The 26,120-nt window shown below is 29.8% G+C and overlaps 1 protein-coding gene across 1 annotated transcript in view; it reads right to left on the minus strand.

Annotated features, from left to right (window-relative positions):
• Phlpp (PH domain leucine-rich repeat protein phosphatase) overlaps nt 1-25,546 on the minus strand; it is a 58,708-nt gene extending 33,162 nt beyond the window's left edge. Inside the window, exons 1-3 of the mRNA XM_043043284.3 lie at nt 25,254-25,546; nt 21,591-22,056; nt 4,388-4,661 (exon numbers count right to left, since the gene is read on the minus strand). Coding sequence (XP_042899218.2) covers nt 4,388-4,661; nt 21,591-21,964 — 648 coding nt within the window. The 5' untranslated portion in view covers nt 21,965-22,056; nt 25,254-25,546. The remainder of the gene's footprint in view (nt 1-4,387; nt 4,662-21,590; nt 22,057-25,253) is intronic.
• Nucleotides 25,547-26,120: the final 574 nt, after the last annotated feature.

The following is a 26,120-nucleotide window of genomic DNA, read 5'->3' on the forward strand; positions in this document are numbered from 1 at the left end:
AAAACTAAAACCCACCCATATTTCAGATCGATGGGTAGTAACTTGTCTTGGAAGTGAAGGCAGCTTGTGCGCAATGCTAACTTCATTGCCATAATCTAAATGAAATGGATTGAATAGAAAAAGTGTGGAATTTTAATTTCCACGACCCCTTGGTTCACAATTGGCAGTCAAAATAAATTTTCACTTTTTTTAGTATATAATATGGAATCTTTAGTTAAACTACCTTTTGAATTTCACTTCATTTTTAAAAATAAAAAAAAATATTATTAATATTACAATTACAATATTACAATTACAAAAAAATATTACAATTAAAATAATAAAATAAACACAAAAATATTAATAGCCTTAAAATTTTTAAAAAAGATGACTTTATTTAAATAATAGTATATAAAATTCAAAAATGTCTTATTATCCTCCATGAATCGGGTACTAATCACGTGGTTGTGCATGGCGTGTTAACTTTACAGCTATAAGGATTGGATTTATTGTCAAGCTGCATCAATATTTTTTTGATCAAATTTAATTGGATACCTCCCGGCGCAGTCACACTTGTGTTTCGAACAAGTACCCAATTGTAGAAATTATGTTGAAATGAGATTCCAAATTCGGTCCATAATGGAAGATCTCACAACGCATTTTGATGCATTTAATCGTAAATGATAAGGAATATAAGAGCAATTTTAACATAATTCGTACAAAAAAGTTCAAAATAGTAAAATAAATTACAACACTTAGATTAATCAAAACATCATACAGAATCAATTAATAAGCTATATATTTATCTCTCTTACATGGCTCGAAAAACACGGGTATTTCTCTATCCAAATTGGCAACGCTATAACCATCTATAACAATTCATTTTGTTATGTTGTCTTAAGTAATAGTTAAAGTAGAGTTAAATAATTATTTATACGTTAAGTATTTCTTTAGAATAATTTTGTATTTTTAACGAAATAAAAACTTAATTACGAAGTAATAATTAAGATTTATTTTTTATCCTTTCTAAAATGAATGAAAAAATTTTAGACATAAAAAGTTTTCTATCTTATCTTACGACCGCACTGTGGGCCAGAAGACCACGATCTTTGGCCAAAAGTCGAAAATTAAATTTTCAACTAAAATATGTGTAGGCAGTTTTAATATAGCCCAAATTAAGTATTCATAATCATTCCAAACATTATAATTTACTTTTTGGGCCGACAAGAGTACAATGTAATGAAAAATATGTTAAAATATTTTTTTTAAATGTAACTTTTAAATTTTGTATTTCAGAAATATACATAGGAATTTCACCTTACTATTACATATTTATCAGAGTAATTAGTCTGAAATTATAGTACAATTTTTCAATTTGTTGGATTAGTTAATTCTCTTGACAAACTTATAATTTATATCTTATCATTTGACATTTTACAATGTTTGAATGACTTTCGAAACTTAGTTCCAAAAAGTTCCACGAGGTAATTAGATAAAAAAAAAATTTTGATGTCTTCTTCGATATTTTTTCTTTCGAAAAAACCTGTAACATTTTACCCGTATTGCACAGGTGGACTAAAAATACCAAAAAACAAAAATTATGTTTTTTTCCTGTTTTCGCTTTATTCTGTAATATTACTTCGGAAATATAATTTGCTTTTCATTTTTAATATAAAATTACGAAAATTATTATACTTCCATTGCTATGTTTAATTATTTAAACGTACTGTATTATTATTTTTATTTTTGCTCGCCATATTTCAGCCGCCATTTTGGGGGGGGGGGTATTTTTAGTGTATTTCAAAAATTCAACTATGAATTCAATTTACCTGCACATAAAAACCTCTAAATAAAAGCCCCCAAATTTTGAAATAAATGTTATTGAAATACTAATTTTGGCCACGAAACCTTGGATGCTAGCCCACTGTGGATCGGAAGGAAAATAATTTTAACATTTTTGCTACCTACTATTCTAAAATTTACCGAATTCATACTTAATGTTGGTTCGTGTGATTTAATGGCTGCCTCACAGATTTAAAATTATTACTAAAATTCAATACACAGAGAACTTTGACGATATCACGGATATCTCTTAAAAATAGTGAAAATTGAAATCAAACTACTTCAGAGCTGGCAACACTAGTAAAAAATAAAATAACCACAAATAGCCTGAAAAAATAATAATTTCTGTATTTAAATTAGACGCATTAATAGGATCAAGAGGTGACTGGCCAATAAAAATATGAACTGGAAAAGGTGCATTAATTGAGGAAACTTTTCAATTTCCAAAAGCTGTCAGAATCACAGATTTATATATACTGTTATTGTTTTGGAAGAAACAAGGAAGCAATTTATATCTCATATTTAAAGCTACTTATAATAAGCGCAGTTTGAGTCTCGTGAAAAAAAAGTAATAAGGAAAAATAACTAATTCAAAACACTTAATCTACTTTTCGATTAGAGAGACCGTGGTTTATTTAAGAAACTGTAAACAAAACCTCACTTATAGTTTTGTTTTTATTTTTTTCATGAGATTTAATATATGTATACATAAAAAAACTTGCCACCCATAAAAAAGGCAACTTCTGATACAAAAGCATTGAAAATCTCAATCCTTCCAAAAACGTTACTAGGAACTTTTTGTCATCGAGCTTTAAAATAAGGTATTTGTATCATTGAAAAAATCTTGCCACAATTTATCGCACTAGTATTAATAACACTAAAAAATTAATAGGTAATAAATTTTAAAACAAGTCTACCCTATAACATTTAAAAACAAATATCTGCAATAAACCAGTCAAAATTTCTCAGAACTTGACTTGTTTGGTGAATCGCATAATTAATAACTTGTATCCAATTAAATCAAAATATTTCTGACCACCATAGTAAAATAATCATTTAAAATTATATATCTGCTATAACCGAGTCAAAATTTCTCAAAACTCGACTTATTTGGTGAATCGTATAATTATTAACTTGTATCTAATTAAATCAAAATATTTCTGACCACCATAATAAAATAATCATATAAAATTATATATCTGCTATAACCGAGTCAAAATTTTTCAAAACTCGACTTATTTGGTGAATCGTATAATTATTAACTTGTATCTAATTAAATCAAAATATTTCTGACCACCATAATAAAATAATCATTTAAAATTATATATCTGCTATAACCGAGTCAAAATTTCTCAAAACTCGACTTATTTGGTGAATCGTATAATTATTTACTTGTATCCAATTAAATCAAAATATTTCTGACCACCATAGTAAAATAATCATTTAAAATTATATATCTGCTATAACCGAGTCAAAATTTCTCAGAACTTGACTTGTTTGGTAAATCGTATAATTAATAACTTGTATCCAATTAAATCAAAATATTTCTGACCACCATAGTAAAATAATCATTTAAAATTATATATCTGCTATAACCGAGTCAAAATTTCTCAGAACTTGACTTCTTGGGTAAATCGTATAATTAATAACTTGTATCCAATTAAATGAAAATATTTCTGACCACCATAGTAAAATAATCATTTAAAATTATATATCTGCAATAACCCAGTCAAAATTTCTCAGAACTTGACTTGTTTGGTAAATCGTATAATTAATGACTTGTATCCAATTAAATCAAAATATTTCTGACCACCATAGTAAAATAATCATTTAAAATTATATATCTGCTACAACCGAGTCAAAATTTCTCAGAACTTGACTTCTTTGGTGAATCGCATAATTAATAACTTGTATCCAATTAAATCAAAATATTTCTGACCACCATAGCAAAATAATCATTTAAAATTATATATCTGCAATAACCCAGTCAAAATTTCTCAGAACTTGACTTATTTGGTAAATCGTATAATTAATAACTTGTATACAATTAAATCAAAATATTTCTGACCACCATAGTAAAATAATCATTTAAAATTATATATCTGCTATAACCGAGTCAAAATTTCTCAAAACTCGACTTATTTGGTGAATCGTATAATTATTAATTTGTATCTACTTAAATCAAAATATTTCTGACCACCATAGCAAAATAATCATTTAAAATTATATATCTGCAATAACCCAGTCAAAATTTCTCAGAACTTGACTTATTTGGTAAATCGTATAATTAATAACTTGTATCCAATTAAATCAAAATATTTCTGACCACCATAGTAAAATAATCATTTAAAATTATATATCTGCTATAACCGAGTCAAAATTTCTCAAAACTCGACTTATTTGGTAAATCGTATAATTAATAACTTGTATCCAATTAAATCAAAATATTTCTGACCACCATAGTAAAATAATCATTTAAAATTATATATCTGCAATATCCCAGTCAAAATTTTTCAGAACTTGACTTACTTGGTAGGTTAAAACATTTTTTTAAAGTATCTCTTACCTCTAAAGGAGATAAATCCAAAGATCCAGACAATCTATTCCATGACAACCTAAGCTCTTTTAAATGACTCGCAGCACCATTTGGCAATGGACCAATATTAGAAATTCTGTTCTTTTGTAAATTCAAAATTTCTAAAGATTGTAAAGTCCATATAGTAACGGGAAGTTCTATTAGATTATTGTTCGAGAGAGTAAGTGTGGAGAGTGATGATGAAGATGACCAATCATAAGGAAGTTGGCTCAAAATATTGAAGTCGCAGTGCAATCTTTTTAGCCTACAGAATAATAAGAATACATTAGTTTAAAATAATACAAAATAAACTACAAGACTCATGATTTTATTAACAAAAGGTAAGGCCGCACATGGTTACTTTTGAACGTAAACATAACGAGATAGAAATATTTGTTGTATCTTTAAACGACCCTCGAAATCTTCTCTATATTTAAACTACCTCTCGCATCTCCTTTTCGAAATACCTTATAACCAGTGATGTAAAATGGTCTTCATTATGGGCCTTAAAACTGATTGGTTTAAAACCTTTAGTTTCCATACTAGATTAATGTAAAGACACCCTCCTGCATTCTGAGTTAAAGTTCTTTTTTTTTTATTTACCAGTACTATAAGATGGATGACCGGAATAGCCTGGTTGTCAGGGTGCTGAACTCACGTTTGGGAAAACGGGAGTTCGAATCCAACCAGCCAAAGACTCCCCGTGTAGTAAATGGCGACTGGTGAACGTTAAACCTGTCAGGTCACAAAGTCCTCCATGTTCCCATAACAAATCAAAACCTCTGGGGGTACTGAATTGGAGATAGATCGTTCTCTGGTTCAGGTCAAAATTACGATCTGTGGATGAATGAATGGATCCACCCTATAAACGGGTTTGACGTATGGGTGCAGAAGAAGTCGAATTCTTGACCATAGATGGAGACACTGGTAAACAAGAACAATCGCACCCCCTCTGCCTTTATGTCCGACGACAACAACGTTTAAGATGGATCTTGATGTTCTTTTGTAGCTTCTTGTTGGCATGAAAATAGCCTTCACGCTTATCCTACATAGCTGATGTATGGATAGCTTTCCAAATTGATCTGGTCTAAAGGCGAAAGCGTGAAGTCTTATGGGTTCATTTCACATCGCTGTAAGCAATTTTTTTTTTTTTTTTTTTGAAGAGGTGGTTTGAAAATTTGTTTATAAATATGAAGGCTGTCAGATTCGACATTACAATTATGTTTAAAAAATAACCAGTTCATGCGCAATTTTTGAGGATAAATTAATTTTGTTATCTATTCTTATCTTCTTTTTTTCAAAGATACATCGAAGTTTGGAAACAAAAATATCAAAGCATGCAATAATTGTAAGAATTATCAGGTTTGTTTTAGCTTTTTCTCATCAATTAAGATCTAGTTCTTGAAGCCCTATAACAAAATTTTTTGAAAATTAGTGATTTTAGTAAATTTATGAAGTACTTCAACCATCACTGCTTCGTTCTTTCAAATGCATCTACTAAGGAGACCTAAATGCGTTCAGCAACATTTCTCCCGCGTGGAATTTGATGGCCCCTTGGAACAACATAGATGTCACTTGGACCTCGACGGCACCTTTCAGCATCATTGCTCCCAAATCATTATATTCATAAACTGCATGTCGTTATTAAATCAACCAACTTACATTCGACTCTATTCATAATAAAGCCAGAGTGAAATAATAATCTCTAATGTCCACTCAGCGGTGGAATCACCCAATAGTACATAGAATTAAGCAGAGAAAGTGGTATTTCATTGAGAAATTGTTCATAAACCCTGGAGAATAATAAGTAAAATATGCGTTTGGTTGGAAACCTAAACTTTGCACAGGATAATATTGAATTGAACAATAATGAACTCGCAATAATGGGTTGAAGATCATTAATAAATCGTTGAAGGAATCCAACTTGGCGAGGGTAGAGGCTGTTTAAGGCAGGGAGCTGTCTCTAACTCAAATGGAGGCTGAAATAGTCTTGCTAGTAGGGCGTTGGGCCCATGTCTGATTTGTCGTGACTTCGATCCCCGCCGACCAAAGACTCCCATGTACAAAATGGTGACTGGTGCACGGTAAATCTGTCGGGGTCGCAAAGTTCTTCAAGTTCTCATAACAAAACGATGTCTCTGGGGGTACTGGATCTGAGATTAATTGTGTTCTGGTTCAGGTTCAAATTACGATCTACGAATGGATGTATGGCGTGATAAGGTGTTTCCCTGAAAAACGGGATGTGACGTATGAATGTTGTCTCCGGATCATCATCAGGAATGTTTCCCTGACAGTCGCCAATAGCCCAGTGTGCAGCTCTAGTGTGACGTGACAAAAAGTATTAAGTACCCAACTCAAGTGGGGTCTAGAAGCTCATCCAGCTTCAGATTGATGGATATAAACTAGACAGGGAGGAAAAAGCGGTAATTGTGTAATACGGACTATATTGTACCGTTGGTCCTGAGAGTGTAGAGCATTATCTCTTATTACCTGATTAATCGATTCCTGATTGTAACCAAAGGATTTTATTTCTTTATGGAATAAAGGTCGAGACGATAATATTTTGTTTTAATAGTTGAAAAAAAAATTAGTAATCAAAACAGAGTAATTTCATTTTTATTCCAGTACAATACTTAACTCAGAATAGACGATAGTTCTAAATGGTTTTTTCTTTTTGTTCTATTTCTTCAAACGAAATGAAGATACTCTCAATTAAAACCGGAAGGTGAGAAATAACTCCATTAAAACAAAGAATGATTTTACAACTGACTATACTTGCTTCGTGGATTTGCCAATCTTTAAAGCCCCGCACACGTCTAAGCCATTCTAGAACAAAAAGGCGAAAAGAAAAAGAGTCAAGACAATTCCACACGGCAATACTAAACAGCTCTAGACACATTTGCATCTGCACCATCATTATCTTCTAAACGCACGCGGATTAATTCCATTCGCAAAAAAGAATAATATTGCATGACGCTCTATTGTTATCCGCCAGTAATGTACCAAAAGACGAATCCTGGCGTTGTGCTATTAAGGTCAATAGCACGTTATATTGCACTCCTTGTGATAGGTGAGGGTGAAATTTCGTGAGTAAGATCGTATGCTAGATCGCTACGAGAGAAAAAAAAACGTAGCAGACACAAAAGAAACACCAATCTTCTTAAACAACGGCGTGAATTAAAGTCTTCTTGCAGATCTGTTCAAAGTTACAGATAATCGTATTAGTGAATCGGATTGGTTAATGATTATCACATGGTGCCCTACGTAATTACAGGTCTTTTGTAACTTTCTGCATAAATCTCCAACTGCTATTATTTGAATCGAATTAAGTCTTGGTTTGAAAATGCATATCTGTCTCAACTTTCTCAAAGAATACTTTTAAAAGAATTTTTAGTATTCTTAATTCTTTCTTCCTACATTACACGAGCAATAGCTTTAGTAATGGCTTTGATTAAGAACATTTGCAAAGAAAGATCGGATTTTCACGTTCTAGGACTCCATCTTAAAGGTTCGAAAGAGTTATTACAAATGGGCTAATTAATTAGTACAGGCGATATTTTAAGTTGCAGAAACGTACTTTCTCTGAATAAACATATCTTTTTTTCGGTGAATTCAGTAGTATAGTTCCCGAGAAAACGAATTTTAAAATTATTACTTTTTCAAAATTCGATTTCTGAGGAACTATCTGACCAAATCACTCAAATTTTGTATTTTGCCATTTAAAATTGCATTCTTTAAAATAATATGGGAAAAAAACTCTATACCTTACAATTTAAATTTTTTTTTCGACAGTTCTTAAATAAAATAACAAAAAATAATAAACATTTACTAAAAGATTCATTTTGTATTTAATTATCTGTAGATAAACGTAATTTTTAATTATGTCCAAAAAATTTTCTATTTGCTTGAAACGTTCTCAAGATATTGCGAAATATGCAAAAAATAAGTTTAAGATGAAGTAGTCCAAACTTTGAAGTTGCTCTCCTGACCAAACTATTGGGACTATATTTCCCAGATTGCGGCTGTTCTGTATATTTTGCTGGTCAGAAATCGAAATCCGTCGAAAAAAAGGTATGTTTATTCAGAGAAAGTATGTTTTAGTGCTTAATTTCACAACTTAAAATATCTGCACTAATTATTTAGCATATTTGAGATCATCCCCTCGAACTATTAAAAGGAAGTCCTAAGCATATAAGAATACTCAAGAATTATTCTGGGTGGTCCATTTATTTATTTATTTGTAGCACTTTTTTCTTCTTTTAAAACTGAGTTACAATGTAAGGAAGCCACATTTTCTTTTCAAGCCGGCACTTTTTTAGGGATATAATAAGTCATAATTTTAAGTATCAAACGTTCAGTTGATAATGTAGATTCTTTTCTTTCCTATTCTATTAAGAAAATAGTTTTTTGCATCCTTACGAAACAAAGTCTTAAGCTTGTCTAATTATTTTGTAATCAATATAGTTATATTTAGAAAATAATTTGGAACAATGCAACCATACTGTTTTTCTAAAGGTTCCGCCGTCATATGAAATAACGTTTTATCAAATGATTATGTTATTTTTATGATTGTTATGAAACTGTAAGAGTTATTCATGACTGTTAGATTGAGTTAACTCCCTCTTAACTCAGCACGATCGGTATTAATTATGAAAATGGCGTTGCTGTTGTCGTAGGCCACAAAGGCAAGTGGTCCGATACTTCTTTTTTCCAGTGGCGCCATCTATGTCCAGGAATTCAACTTCTACCACACCCATAAGTCACACCCGTTTATAGGGCAGACCCATTCATGCACCCATTCATCCACAGATCGTAATTTTGAGCTGAAGCAGAGAACGTTCAGTACCCCCAGAGGTATGGATTCGTTATAAGAACATGGAGGATTTTGTGACCCGACAGATTTAACAGGCACCAGTCACCATTTACTACACGGAGAGTCTTCTCCAGACTGGTTTCGAATTCCTGTTCTCAAGAACGTGCGTCCAGCGCCCTGCCAACCAGGCTACCCAGGTCCTATGAAAGCGGTGTAAAATGCTCTTTTGAAGAAAACACTTTTGGAAAGAGAAAAGCATTTGTGATTATATTTTTTAGTATTTGAAAAGTTGCAACAGCGTAGCGTTGTTTTAGGCTCCTAATATGTAAAAAAATATTATAATAATAATTCATTAATTTAATAGCCGAAAAAAATCTTGCCATTTTGGCAGTGCTCTAAAAAATTAGATAATTTTTTTTTTAAATATTTAATTTATTTATCTGTTTTTGAAATCCAGAAAATGCTTTTTAGCAAGATACAATAAATAGTTTAAAGCTAAAGTTGCACTTCAAATTAAATCACTTAAGCTGAGGCTCTTTGCTTGATATGGCAAAAATCTCCGAGTTTCCCCCCAAAATCGGTTAATTTAAAAACTCAACTGACGATCTTTTTCATGAATTGGAGAAGGTATTCGAGTTTTTCCCCAAAATCGGTTAATTTAAAATCTAAAGCTGAAGCTCCTTTGCTTGAATTGGCGAATATTTTGGAGTTTTTCCTCAAAATCATTTAGTTTAAAACTTTAAGCTGAGGCTCTTTTCGCGAAAAGTTTTGAGTTTTCCTCATAATCTATAAAATGTAATATTTTGTTCAAACTAGCACAGTTTACGTTGAATACTAAAAAATTATTATCATTTATTATCATTTTTTAATTTTTTTATAAATTAGCTAAACAAACACTAAATTTCAAAAAATAATACTTGATAAAATAATATGCTTACTAAATTTTCTAATTTTATTTCAGTATTTAGGTTTCTCTGTTTTAATGTAATAACAAGTAACGAAATGATCATGCTTACGAAACAAAAAGAAGTTACATTTCACCAACTTTTTTGAAGCAAATGCTCATAAATAAATCATATTTAGAAGGAAAGTAATAATGTCGCGATCTGGTTGTCCTAACAGTCCAAAAAAAAGGTTCTTGATGGCCAACCAACGATATCAGAAGGCGATTTTTTAGTGCGTGTCCTTTCCTGCTTTTTGTTGATCTTCGTATTCGTTGTGGTACACTTGACACACACTTCTGTTGGATCTTTAAAGCTTCTTCAAAATATTGATGTCATAAATATTGCAATAAACTTTGTTTGAAACAAGGGAGCAGTTATAAAAATACATTGCAACAAAAAATCTAGGCGGTAGTTGTTAAATAAAGGAACTAATAAACATTTGAAATGTTCCAATAAAATTCTACTACAAAGAGATTAATGTCTCAGTATTTCTAGTGTTATTCTTTATTTGAAATCTCTTGTTTACTACCATTTATTGTTCAAAAGAATAATTCCCTTAATCTAGACTACCTTCATCTTCTTTTAACGTAATTTTTAAAAAAATTATGAATAAATAAATAAATAAAGTAAATAAATAAATAAGTTAATCATAAAAAGAACATAAAAATACTTTAAATTAATCTGTGCAAAAAGCAGTGAAGATGCATGCAAATTAAAATAAAATAAACTCACCAACTTAATGCATAACAAAATTAAAAGTGAAAAAAAGAATTCTAAAAAAATTATCCAACAGCAGCAGTCGCCATAGCAACGAATGCAATGACGACGCATGCGCACTGTTTACTATTACTCTTGAACACAGTTGAAAAGTGTGATGACGTCAAAATAAGATAGGGCCGAAATAGCCTGGTTGGTAGGGCACTGGACCTATGTCCAAGAGTTCGTGGGTTCGATCGTCGCCTGCCGAAAACTCCCCGTGCAGCAAATGTTGACTGATGCATGTTAAATCTGTCGAGTCGCAAAGTCCTCCATGTTCCCATAACAAATCAATACCTCTGGGGATACTGATCCAGGAGTTTCCTTATCTTCTGAATTAGTTCAAAATTACAAGGCTACGGAGTTGAACATTAGTAGTCGTAAACCCAAAATTGGGTCGACTGTTCAATGACGGATATAAAATAAGATGCGCACGCCATCAAACCCAAAACAAAACCCATTTTGTCAATGGATAATAAATGAAATAAAATTTTTAAAAAAATGACTTAAAAACTTTTTTAAATCAACTCTGTTTGCTGTAATATATTTTGTAGAACAAAAACATCTTTAATTTGAAATGCATATTTTTTTTAAAATCTGATTGGCTGAAAACATTTACGTTACTTGTAAATTAATTTTTGTTCGCCAAGTTTTTTTTTTCTAAACAAAAACATTTCCAACTTGCATTGTTCTAATCTTCCTTAACCTAATTTTCTGAAAAAATATTACTTGAAAAGTTTGTAAAACAATTTATTTCATATAATTTATTTTGTGAAACATAAACAACTTTAATTTATACTACTTTCATATTTTTTTAATCTAATTCGCAGGAAACATTTAAGTTTCTTGCAAATCGATTTTCTAGCTTTTTATTGTTTCATAAAACAAAAACACAAATTTGTACTAACTTCGTCTTCTTTAATCTAATTTACAGAAAATGTTATTTCAATATTTTTTAATTCAATTGCAAATTAAATGGTTTACCAATTAAATACTTTGTTACTATTTATATTTCGAGCATGAAACAAATTCATCTTCCATTTTTTAATTTTTCCTTTAACAATAAAAGTTTTTTATTTTATTACTTGTTATTTATTATATTTACGTATCAGGGTTATTTTTTAACTAGTAGTTTTAGAAATTTAATTGCATTTTAAACTGATAAAAATAATGTGTCAAATTATAAATGTTATAAAAACATAATATAATAATTTTAAAATTTATTTTCTCACTTACGATATTAAAGCGCATTGCCTCTTAACATATTTGAAGAACTATAATTTTGGGACTATAATTTTACCTTTCAGTTTTGTATGGTAACGGGAACTAAGATTTCGAAAACTCAAATTTCCGCTAAACCGTTACCATATGAACGAAAAAATCATGAAATGAATGATTTAAATACATTAAGTTTTCGTTTTATTAACCAGAATTATGGATTTTTATAACAAGAAATGTCATTATCATACAGTACGGTAATTTTACCAGAATTGTTTTTTCAGTGAAGTAATCTATTACCAGTTTACTTGACCCTTATAGACTTATAGAGTTTCGTAATTACTATGACTGTGTTCGCAATAATCGAAATAGTAGAATATATTTTCTATTAATAAACATTTCTTCGCATGATTGGTTCAAAATCTTTTAAATACATCGAAACAATTAAAAGAAGACAATTTTGAAACAAAGTAAGAATAATCGTTGCCCCACATTATCCTTTCTTCTTAATTTATCAAAAGAAAAAAAATCATTGATTTTAGACTGTTGCCAACAAAAAATGAGTAATATTTAACGAAATAAATGGATAATTTGTAACTCAAAAGCAAATTCGGTAATCGTATGATCTATCTACAATGTTAAAACAAAACAATAATCATGCAACTCATTATCCTAATCACCTTATTAAGAAACACACAAGTTATCACTATCACTTAATTGCACAGACTAATTTTTCGAAGATAAAAGAAAGTACAATAAGTAACCTATTTCTAGCTAAGTGACCCTCATAGATAAGAGTTTCTTAATTACTGCGATTATAAAAGAAGGTACATTGGATCCTAATAGGCCTAATCGTTAAAATTGTAAATGAATAGCTCTTCATTCAAATCCCATAGTGAAATGAATCTTTAAAAACTGTCATAGTTTACGAGGTTAGAAAACTGAATTCCAAACAGTAAGTTAATCGTTCTTAAAGATGAGGAATAATGATAAGCTGGCATGCAACTACCAATATTGTGATAAAATGAGTTTTGTTGAACACCTTCAGAAATTATTTTTAAATAAGGTCATGTATTCCATGAATATAATAAGTCTCGGTGATGATAATCATATGATACTGGAACTTCTAATGAGCTTATTATTCTGCTTAAATTAAGAATTTGGGATAATTCAGATATGTTATAGTTATAATTGGAAAAATACTACTAGTAAAAAAAAATTATGCCAGCTCACTCTTCACTCGAGTTGAAGGGAAAAAATTACTAAAATAGATTTATAGAATCATGAAAAATTAACCACACTGAAAATAAATTCTGGTAAAATTAACGTACTGTATGGTAATGACATTTCTCTTTAAAAAAAATAATAATAAATAAAAACGATAATTCATGTAATAAAACCCAAAATATACGGCATTTGAATCATTCATTTCGCCATTTTTTTGTTTATATGGTAACGGTTAACCTCTTGTTCTCAAAATTATAATTTTAATTACCACACATTTGGAAACTAAAAAATAAATTTAACCTAATAAATAAATTCAATCAAATAAATAGTGTTCATTCCATGCGCTAAAATATCATGATGAAATTACTAAATATTGCTACATATACCAAATTTTATCACAAACATTATTTTATTGCTAATTTTCCCAAAGTCATTACCAAAGCATTTCGGTAAAAATTACCAAGGCGTTTGTGGTGTTCCCATAGAATTATAAAAACGGTAAATTTTACCATATCCTGGTAATTTTGACCATACTTTTTCTCTGTGTCTAACAAGTAATTGCGCGGTAGGTTTTCTTATGATATATATAAACACAAATAATAATAATAAAATTATATAAAAATAACATTAAACAGAAAAATATTAATGGGAAAAAACCAAAAGTGTTCCTCAGGACACATCTTTTGGTATAATTTAATGCGATATTTCTGAATAAAGAACAATTATCCTAAGATAAAAATTATTCTTTATATATATATATATATATATATATATATATATATATATATATATATATATATATATATATATATATATATATATATATATATATATATATATATATATATATATATATATATATATATATATATATATATTAGAATTACTTCCGATAACACAATTTCTATAGTTGATGCCTAAGTCATATCGTATCGAGATAAAAGTTAGTTTCACTTATTTGTTCTTCCTTTAAAATTCAAAATACTAATATACAATAATTAATCGGTATCATTGTCATAGCACATATTATTTTCATTAAGCTAAACATACTTTTGTAATCAATTTTTTATTTGTAAAATTTTTTATGAGTAGAAATTCCTTCAAGCTCTTCTCATTTTCCACAAAAGCTTCTCTAACCATGCTAATAATTGTTGCATCTATCTCTTACAATTTTAGTCCATTTTACAGTAGGATTAAAATTAAGTAAATAATAAACTTTTCCAGGATTTAATTTCGAAAGAAAAAATGAAATTAATATCCAAAAATGTACTGTAAAGAAACTGGGTGAAGAAGACAGGTTATTAAATGCTTACATGAATTCTCAACAATAATAGAGACTTCCTTTTCCTGCTCATATAGATCTATTATAAGCATACACTTGTCCGATATTACTTATATTGATATTTTTCAAGGTTAAGGGTCGATGCCCGATATTTCCTATCCTTACTCTAACACTTTTCCTAATTTATTCAAAGTGGGATTTAGGGGGGGGGGGGATAGTTCACTCGTATTGGAAGAGAGCTTGGAATTGAAGGACTAATAAAAAACGCTGTTGATTTATGAATAATTATTAAAATCCCCTTGAAGTGAGCCATGGGGGCTCAAGGGATAGAGCGCGCCTTCCAATGATGTGAACCGGGTTCAAATCCCAGCGATGGCTGATCCATAAGAATTCCGAACCCGGCTTGCACCAACCAGAGTGCTGACGAAATATATCCTCAGTGGTAGATGGATCATAGGTTAGAGTCCCCTTGCAATTTCATAACCTAGGTACATGCTCAGGGCTTGGAGGAAAGAAAAAAAGGAAAGAAAAAAAGGAAAGAAAGTCCCCTTGCCATTAGGCTACGGGGATGAGCATTAGTAGTCACTAAACCAAAAAATTGGATGGGCTGTTCAACGACGATAATAAAATCAAATAAAATCCCTTTGCCAAGAGCTATGGTTTTAGCGCTTGTCTTCCGATGAAGTGAATGAAGAATCTCAGCGATGACTAGTTGATTTGAATTCAGCAACCGGTTCGCACCGACCACAGTGACAACGTAAAATATACTCATGGGTAGACGGATCATGGGTTCGAATCCCCTTGCCTTCAGGTTAACCGTTGGAGGTTTTATTGGTTTTTCTCTCCATGTAAAGCAAATGCTGGTTAGTTCCATCAGAAAGTCCTCCACGAGGGCAAATTTCTCCCAATGCTTGATCCAAGAGTCCCCTTGTCTTCTAGATTGGGTTCAAAGTTAGAAGGTTACGGAGTTGAAAAGTGGTAGTTGTAAACTCAAAATTGGGTCGAATTTGTCCTAATGCTTGATCCAAGAATTCTCCTGTCTTCTGGGTTGGAATAAAATTACGAGACTTCGGAGTTAAACATTAATAGTCGTAAACTCAGAATTAGATCGGCTGTTCAACGCCGGTTATAAAATAAGAGTCGTGGGGGTCAGGAAGTAGAGCGCTCACCTCCCAATGAGGTGAACCAGGTTCGAATCCCAGCGATGCCTGATCGATACGAAATTTGCTCCCTGCAAGCACCGACCAAATTGCAGACGTAAAATATCCTCAGTGATAGACGTATCATGGGTTAAAATCATACAGGTCCTAGTCGTCAAACTAACCATGCAAGGTTTTCATGGTTTTCCTCTCTGTGTAACACAAATAAGGTTAAGTTCTATCAAAAAGTCTTCTAAACGAAGACTATTTAATCTCTATACTTGATTCAGGAATATCCTGTCTTCTCGGTTCAAAATTACCGAACTACGGAGTTGAACATTGATAGTCGTAATCTCAAAAATGCAAATCAACACCTGCCATAAAATTATTATATAATATTAAATTTTTTGGCATTAACGTTATACATATTTTTTTGGATTTAATATCATAAATAAATTCCATATTTTTGTAAGATTTTATCATAAATCCAACAATGTCTAATTTGTCATCGATAATATCTGGAAATGCTTATGCCCACCCTAATGGTTGAGCAAGAGAGTGAGAAGAAAAAGAGTTTGACTTGACCTTTCCATATAATTGATAGTGACCGGCCTAGAAACGCTTCGTGGGAGAATAGATACCATTAACCACGCCCATCCAATTTATGAGGGTGTATCACTATTTTTTTTATTTTTTTATCCCTCTTTCTTTGGCTGATCCCGATTCTTCATTGATGCGGACAGTGGCTTGACCGAGATATCATTACACAATTACCTAAAAGGTGAAATAATAGTGGCATTATTTTTCTTTTTCTCATGACTTCGGTGTCAATTAACACTCTAACTTAAGCCTTTGATAAATATAGAATGACTGATGATTGCCTTTTGATGGAGAGAAAATGCATTAAAAAAACTGTGGAGAATTTAGATCAAATATTACTTTCATGTACAGTGCGGTAAATAAAAAACGAACTATCCTGAATAACCTTTGATCTTCTCGTTTTAGGACTCAATCTTAAAGGTTCGAAAGGCTGATCTCAATATATGCTAATTAATTACTGCAAACGATACTTTAATTTAAGAAATTAGACACAAAAACGTACTTTCTCTGAATAAACATTCCTTTTTCTGACGGATTCCGATTTCTGTCTCCCAAGAAAGAGGGGGTAGCCGCAATCTTAGAAATATGGTTCGAATTATTTGGTCACGGAAACGATTCCAAGTTTGGAACCCCTAATGTTTTATTATTTTTTGCGTATACCGCGATATCTCAAAAACTTTTTAAGCAAACTTAAAAAAAAATTTAATTCGCTTAAGAATTCAATTTTTTTTTCCGTATAAAACTCGTTTAATCCAAAGATAAGTTCATGAAAAATATAACTTTTAGTAAATATTTATTACTTTGTTTAATAACAGTCGAAAAAGTTTTGAATTGCAAGGCACACAATTTTTAACATCACTATAAGCGTTGCAATTTTAAATAGCAAAATACAAAACTTGAACAAAATTGTTGAATAGTTCTTAAGAAACCGAATTTTGAAAGAATCTTATTTTTTAAATTCGATTTCTCAGAAACTATTTGACTAATTTCACTCAAATTTTATATTTTGCCACTTAAAATTCCAAATTAAATTGACAATTACAAATTAAAGTACGTAATTCTCTAAAACACTGTAAAAACTTTTATACCTTACAATTCAAAAAATTTTCGACTGTTATTAAATAAAATAATAAAAAAGAATAAATAGTTACTAAAAGTTATATTTCGCATGAAATTATCCTTAGAGAAACGAGTTGTATAAATGTGAACAATTTTTTTTTAAAATTTAGCTTTAAAAGTTCTTGAGATATTGCGAAATACGCAAAAATTAAAATTTACATTAAAAGTCCAAAATTTGGATAGCTCTCTTGACCAAACTATTGGGATCATATTTCCCAGAGTGCAGCTAACCCGTATGTTTTGAGGATCAGAAATCCAAATCCGACGGGAAAAAAAGTATCTTTATTCAGAAAAAGTACGTATTTTTGTCTGATTTCCTAACTTATATCGTCTGCACTAATTAATTGGCATAATTGAGATCACCCCTACGAATCATTAAGATTGAGTCCTAGAACGGGAAGATCCGATCATTAGATCAAAAGTTATTTAGGGTGGTCTGTTTTTAATTTTTGCGCACTGTGCATCAACTGGATGAATATTCTTTATTACTTTCAGACATCGCCACAGAGACCAGATGTGATATAAGAGAACAAAATTATATGAATTATAGGAAAAGTTTCGAGAATTTTCTTTTTCCATATTCTTCAGAAACGATCATTGAGAAATTTGTAATTAAATACGATGTTGGATATTTTGATGTCAAAGACACTCCTAGTCCAAAAACGTGTTCGTATAATTAACTCTAATAATAATAATAATCGTTAAAATTTACACAATTTTAAATTAACTATGATATTGGACACCTTAAAACCAAGAATTCATCAAACCAATAAATTTTTTTTCTTAGAAAAACGCAAATAATTATAATTATGAAGATTAAAAGTCTATACAGTATTTAAATAAATACGATATTAGTTAAATGCTATCAACGAATCTCCAATTCCAAAAGTCTTCTAGTGAAATAAATGCAAATAATAATAATTATAAAAATTAAAAGTTTTCACAGTATATAAATAGTAAATACGATAATAGTTAGGTGATACCAAGGAATCTTCAAGCCCAAAAGTTAGTTCGTGGAACAAACGCAAATAATAATTAAAAGAATTAAAAATTTACACTATGTTAAATTAATACGATATTAGTTTAAAGATATCAAGGAATACTCTTACCCTAAAGTTTTCTCGAATTATTATAAACGCAAATAATAATATTTATAAAAATTAAAAGTTTACACAGCATTTAAATAAATACAATACCAGGGGTCTGTTTAGAAGAAATTTGGGTCCGTTAACGGACCCTTCACAAAATATCATTTCATAAAAACGGACCCTTCAGAAATTTGTTTATCTTCATTATTGTTTTGTTAATCGAATAAACCCTTCCCAAGGAAAAAAAAAAAGAAAGATGGATGTAAACGAATTAAGTTTTGTCTTTGGCAGACGATTCGATTATTTGTCCGAAATGATTATTCAGCATTCAGCAGTATAGGCTAAATACCAAATATTTGTATGTTGCATCTCTAATTTGCTCAGCAATTGCAGTTTATTTTTGAAAATTTAATTTCCTTAAATTATAACTTTACAGTGTTGAGCATAATCTTGTATCTATTTACAATTTAAAAACTTCTTGAAAAAGTTTCGTGCAATAAGGACCCTATTTGCACAAATTCATAAAAGCTGGACCCTGGTTGAAAGAATGTGAATGACACTTTTACAAAAACGGACCTTTCACAAAATGTCTAGACAGGCCCCTGAGTACTAGCTAGGTGATACCAAGATATGTTCAAGCCCTAAAGTTTTCTCATAGAATAAACACGAATAATAAATAATAATTTTAAAAATTAAAAGTTTGCACGTTATTTAAGTAATTGCGACAACAGTTAGGTTTTACCAAGGATTTATCCAGTCCGAAAGATTCCTTTTGCGATAATAATAATAATAATAATAAGCTAAAAATAATGATATACAAAAAAAAATTTACCCAATTTTGATTAAATACGGTAGATATTTTGATACCAATGATTTTTAGAGTCAAACTTTTCCTCAGAAAATGAGTGGTAATAATAATAATTGAAAGGTTTCGTCCATGAAATAAGCAATCCAAATTGAAGGCATAAATGGGAAAAGAAAGTTATTAAGTTATTAAAAAGCTTTATGGAAGTTATTAAGAAATGGAAGAATTGAAAGGAAGTTATTAAGAAATTTTTTTATGTTGATTGATTTTAACCTGCTATTATTTGTAAAGAAAATAATCACAAATGTACATTAGAAAAAGGGAAAAAAAAACATTTTATTAATCATTACTTTTATTTTTTCGACGGATTGCATAAAGACGATGCCGATCGTTGCAATTGTTGTATGTTCAAAATAACATTTAAATATCTGATTAATTTGAATAAAAATGAGAAACTAGAATTGACTAGTACCCCATAATCGCGTGAAACTTGATTTTGGTGCAGTAATAAAAATTAAGTTTCCGCGGTGTTTTCTTCTCATTCAAAAAAAGCTATCCATGTCGATAACGTTTCCTTCATCGCATATCATGATGCATTGCAGGAAAGCAATGTCGATTACATTTTCTTCAACGAATGTCATGATTATATTGCACAAAAGCAATGCTCATTGATCACACTTTATTATACCCCAGTATGATAGCATATGGCAGGGAAGCAATACTTGCCTATACTTTATTTTGTCTTATAACTAGCGTTAGACAGCCTACCCAATCTTGAGTTTGCGACTATCAATGTTCAACTCCGTAACTCCGTAGCCTTGTAATTTTGATCCAAACCCAGAAGACAAGGGATTCTGGTTTAAGTATTGGGACAAACTAGCCTTCGTGGAAGACTTTCTGATGGAACTAACCCCCATTTTCGTTACATGGGGAGGAAAATCACAGAAGCCTCCCACGACGGCAAAAGGATTAAAATCAGGGCTCGAAAAACAACCCGTCCGCCCGTCCTCGGTGGTCAAAAATTCCCTGCGGACAACGAATTTCTTGAATCCGACATCCGCGCGGACGGCCATTTTCCCGTTAATGTTCGTGTTACATTTCCAATTTTTGTTATCTTACAAGAGTCTAGCGCCTCACTTCTAAAATGACTCTCTAATTTAGAAATATAGCAACATACTGCGCATTGTGGAATTGATGTTTTCTCTGACTGGGAGTATTGCAGCAGTTGAAAGGGGCTTTTCAGCAATGAATTTACAAAAAACACATTACGTACTGGTCTTAAGCAAGAAACGTTAAACGCAATTATAAACATCTACCTAAATGGAAAACCCCTTTCAGACTTCTGTGCAGAAACCTACGTAAATCATTGGCTTAATTGTGGAACTGACTAACGTCATATTTGATTCATTCAAAAAACGCAGTACCCTCGAATAAATTGACATTCCAGATAACTTGACCTTTGTCACTTAAATTATTTCATAAAAGAAATACATACTAGGTTATTATTAGTAACCTAGTATTTCTTTAATTACTGTATAATGTAATCCTAGTATTTGCAATCCTAGTAACTACTAATTCATTGTGCAATTTATATAAATGTTTGTAATAAATAAGCGAAAATTATATTTTATTTATTTAGAAGCTACGGGTTAGGTTCAAAGGAGGACGGGTACATTGTTGGACAAGCCGTCCTCGGGGACGGGTAAAATTTCTGAGTTTTTTCGAGCCCTGATTAAAATCCATGATTCTTCTACTACTGAGGATATTTTATGTCAGCATTGTGGTCAGTGTAAACATAGAGCAGAATTTGTACCACCCAGCCACCGCTGGGATTCGAATATTTAATATTTTTTTATTATTATTTTATTTCACAATAATCGAAAAAAATTTGAATTGTAAGGTATACAAATTTTTTACATCATTTAAAACAATGTAATTATTAATGATAAAATACAAATTTTGAGCTAAATAGTTCGAAAGTTAGATTTCTCAGAAGCTACATTTTGAGGATCAGAAATCCGCATCCGTCGAAAAAAGGTATGTTTATTTAGATATCTGAATTCGTAAAGTAAAATGTCTTCTACACTAATTCATTAGCATATTTGAGATCAACCCTTCGAACCATTTTGCAAATTAGAGAAAATTATATATTTTCATAAAAAAGAAAAAATGAAAATTTTGAAGAAGTGAAAGAAATACTAACCTGGTCAAATTTGCAATTTCTTCCGTCAAGTATTCCAATTCATTTCCAGCCAAACAAAGCACTTCCAAGTAGGGGAACAGAGAAAAATCCAAAGGGATTGTCTTTAGTTCATTCACAGAGAGATTGAGCCTCGTCATGTGACGAAGCTCAGTGAGTTGAGCAATCGTGCCCGGCTCACCTCGACCGAGGAAATTGTGAGATAAATCCAATATTTTAAGGTGAACATTTTTGCGAACGTAATTCGGAAGGGCGAGGAGCTCACGTCCCGTTAATTTCACTTCTTCGGGTCCATTTTGCACATGGTTAATATCCACAGATAAAATCCTGTTGTCGGTAGCAGGGCGGGAACTTCCGCTGGTAAATACAATGGTCATAATACTGATCACTATGTGCGGTCACCACAATAGATCCCTATTTCATTGTCAACACATTTCCCAATAGGGACAGGATATTAGAGGAGAGACACCTGTTAAAAAGAAATGTATTTAAAATCATCTATCTGAGAAAAAGTTTATTTGGAAAATATAATAAATTAATTTTAATGTGTAAATACACTACATAATTTGTTAGATCGTATTAGGATTGCTGTTTCAAAATATTAAAATATAAGATAGTTTTATAAATCATCTTATGTTTCTTAATGAGAAAAAAAATATGCCAAAATAATCTAGCCAAGAATACCAGAATATGGAAAAATTTACCGTGTTTCTGACTCTATGGGCACACCAAAAAGCCCTGCAATTTTCACCGAAGCGTTTAGTAATGATTTTGGTAATATTGACAATGAGATATAGTCGTCTAATATGTGATAAAATTTGGTGATTTTATTATGATACCGTAAAGCTTAGCATAAAATCATTTATTCGGTTAAATTTATTTTTCAGTTTCGTATTTTTTTCAAAATTTGTGGTAAAAAGAACTATATTTTGAAAAACAGAATTTCCGGTAAATCATTACCATGTAAACGGAAAAATTACTAAATGAATGGTTTAAATATCGTATACTTTGTTTAATAACCAAAATTCTGTTTTTTTTTTTTTTTTTTTTTTTTTTTTTTACCAGAAATTTTAATACCGTACAGTACGATAACTTAATCAGAATTTTTTTCCCGAGTAACATAACTATTACGTTTTATAACTATTGTAATTATTATACTCAAAATGGTTATGAAGGAAATTCTTTTTATTGATAATAAATTTTAAAAGAATGCTATTTTAAATATATAAATTATTCAAACTCATTGCTTTTTAAACAAATAAGTTACTAAATTACAGCTCAGTGGTTAAAGCCACTGATCTATCATCGTGAAAAACTGAGGTTCGATCCTCAGTGATAGGTAAATAATCTTTAAAAAATGAAGGTTTAAATACCGCATATTTTGTTTTTATAAACCAGAATTTTGCTTATTTGTTTTGTTTTTTTACCAGAAATTTCGTTATTGTACACTACGGTAAATTTCCATAATTTTTTCCCCGTGTAAATACGTTAGAAAATCATTTCAAATTTTACGAATCATAATAAAGTATTTTTTTTTTTTTTTTTTTTTTTTTTTAGTTTGTAAGCACAGCAGTTTGTTAAATTAGAATAAGGTATGACATTTTTCAATGTTTTTAAATAGCTATAAGATCTGTGTTCGTATTTTCTATATGAAGTATGCTAAAAATTGATTTCAAATCAGTTCACAATACAATTAATTTTAATATGTGGACCCACTAATTTGAAAATTCGATTACAATTGTAGTTTCTGAGTGTTAAAACAAAAGAGAATCCTGAGTTTATATTTTCTATCTCTCAGTGCTTTCAAATCTTAAGCAATAATATAAAATAATTTAACCATAAAAACTTACTAGTTCGTTTAATTTGATAACGGTTGTCATTTCTTAATGCATATGAGAGAATTCTGAATTCAAATTTTTTCTACAATTAATCGGTTGAAATGTGCTTTCAAATGTTATACAATGTAATAAAATAAGCTTACTGTGAAGACACTAGTGATTAAATTTGGTTAAGCTTATTGATTCTTAAGGTTGACATGTTAGAGAACTCCTTATTTCTATTTGCTACAATTGATGTGTTAAAAAGTGACTTTAAATTTTATACAACTTACTGTGTAAAGCATGCTGTGGAGCAATTTTTTTTACTCAAAAAATGTCTTAAGTCTTATTTTAATTAACAACAAAACATAACTAACAACCTAATTAACAACAACACCAAAAAAAAAATTTTTTTCAGATTAGTTTTCGCAATGTTATTTTTATTTTTTATTTTTTTTTGGCAACACATAAGGTTTAGTTTTTTCAAATAGCCTTTCAACAAGTCAAATTTCAAGTCTGTTGCTGCATTCCTGCAGGGTATATTTAACTACAAATTTAGCAGTTAATGATTCTCCAATTTTTAAATTTTTTTATTTTATTGTATTCCTTGTATATTTTCCACACAATTTCATAATTTCGAGTTTCTAAGCTTCAATGTTGTGTATCAAAACATAATGTAACGTTAAGTTGAACTACCAAATCAGAGGTCGAGCTTATGATTTTTTAATACTGAGAGAAATAGATATATCTATGAGGTTATATATACAAACAGTTAAATAGTAATAGATAGTTATTTGTGCAAACTTAACTGGTGACAGACTGGTTAAAAAGTTCCCTTTAACATATTTTTATAAAACAATATCATTATACTGCATTATTAAAATGAATAAAATTACAGCAATTTATGCCATGATTTTGTCTTTATATTGAATATTAAAATCGTAAGAATAAAAAGCTTACTTGATATCAGATAGTTTCCTTTTACAAATAAAGGTTAAGTATAAAGTAATTCGACGAAATCTTTTTGAATAAAATATAAAAAACAAAACTTCTCTTGAGTTATATTCACCCCTTAATAACAATAAATTAGTAAGTTATATTTTAATTTAAAATTGCTATAATTTCATATTTATTAAATAATTACAAATACTTTTAGAAAAGTAAAATTTATTGATCTTAAGTAATTTGCTCACCATAAATAATAGCAAAGCTTCAATCTTTTTTTATAAATAAGTTTGTAAAAGTAATTTAGTAATGTAAACTTTATGAAGCAAATTTTTTGAATCCGTAGTTTTTATTATCTAATTTTACAAAAATGCTTCGTCCATAAATAATGATTAACAAATTATGCACGAAAGTTATTCTATATACATTAATAAATGATTGATAATACATAGCTGAATACATGATTGAAGCCAATATCATACATGTAATATTTAAATTTTAATGCATATAGGAAGAAAAAAAAACTTTCTTTTTCCTGCCACTGTTACTAACCCATAACAATCTTTTCTTTCTTAATCGTGATTTTCTAAATAAATAAAGTAAAAAAATAATAGTAAAAATATGTTCTTAATTTTGTTTAAAGAATTTAACGCTTATGTATAAGTAATTAATTTATCAACTGGCACATATGAAAAAAATAAAATACTTAGAACTTATAGAATAATAATTATACTTATAGAATAATTATATTTATAATTATACTTATAATTGTACTGATAATTATTCTTATTGTACTGATTGCTATACTTATAGTACTAACTTATTATACTGATAATTATGAGGAGTAATAATAGAACTTCGTATGAAAAAAATAGAATATTTTTGATATCTAAAAAATGCTTACCAAACGATTTCTTTGCAGATTTTGTTTTCTTTTAAAAATCACATAATTAGACACTTGTTTAAAACGTACTCTTATGAACCCAAGTTAATCTGTATGAAACAGCGTATAATTAACAACAATGGTGAAGTTCACAGGTGGAAAATGAGAAGAGATTCATTTGTTGTCAACACAAAACAAACTCACTCAAAACTTCTTCACGTGTTCTGGACAACCTTGTTCCCTGAAGACGAGACCAACAAATGATTCCGCCTTCTCTTGGTTTCGCTTGAGCTCTTACCAGTATCGTCTGCTCTGAAAGAAGGGAAACTGGCAACAAAAGACCTACATCGTTATGGGGAAGATTTATTAATAAAAAATTGTTATTCTTTGGTTTATTTTAAAATGAGTTCTTTTATTGAACAAAGAAATTTAACTATTTTCCAATGTTAAAGTATTTTTTCATGGATAATTTTTACTCTTTATATAAAAATAGTAAATTTGATTTTAAAATTTTGTACAAGAATAGAATAGTTAATTATCAGGCATGTTGATGATAAATGAAATTTTTCTTAAATTTTATTTGAATTTTTTTTTTTAATAGAACGGTAAGTTTTTTTTCTTCTTTTTTATCATTTTTTTAATTTTTTTACCTGTTTTAATAATTTTTGTAATGAATTTTAAATGATATTTCTAATTTTAAGAGCATTTTGTTAGTACATAATTTTTTTTTTAATAAATTAGAGTAAATTTTACATTGAATTTAAAGAAATGAAAATTTTCTTATTGGGCAAATAGAAATTTTGAAATTTTAAAACTATCATAAAAAAAAAAATTCTAATACAATGCAACTTTGTTGTTCTTCAAGGTTTTAACTTAAAACTAAGATTT

This window comes from Parasteatoda tepidariorum, chromosome 9 (assembly GCF_982258835.1).
Source record: "Parasteatoda tepidariorum strain Cologne lab strain chromosome 9, Ptep-v5.0, whole genome shotgun sequence".
Classification (NCBI taxonomy): domain Eukaryota; kingdom Metazoa; phylum Arthropoda; class Arachnida; order Araneae; family Theridiidae; genus Parasteatoda; species Parasteatoda tepidariorum.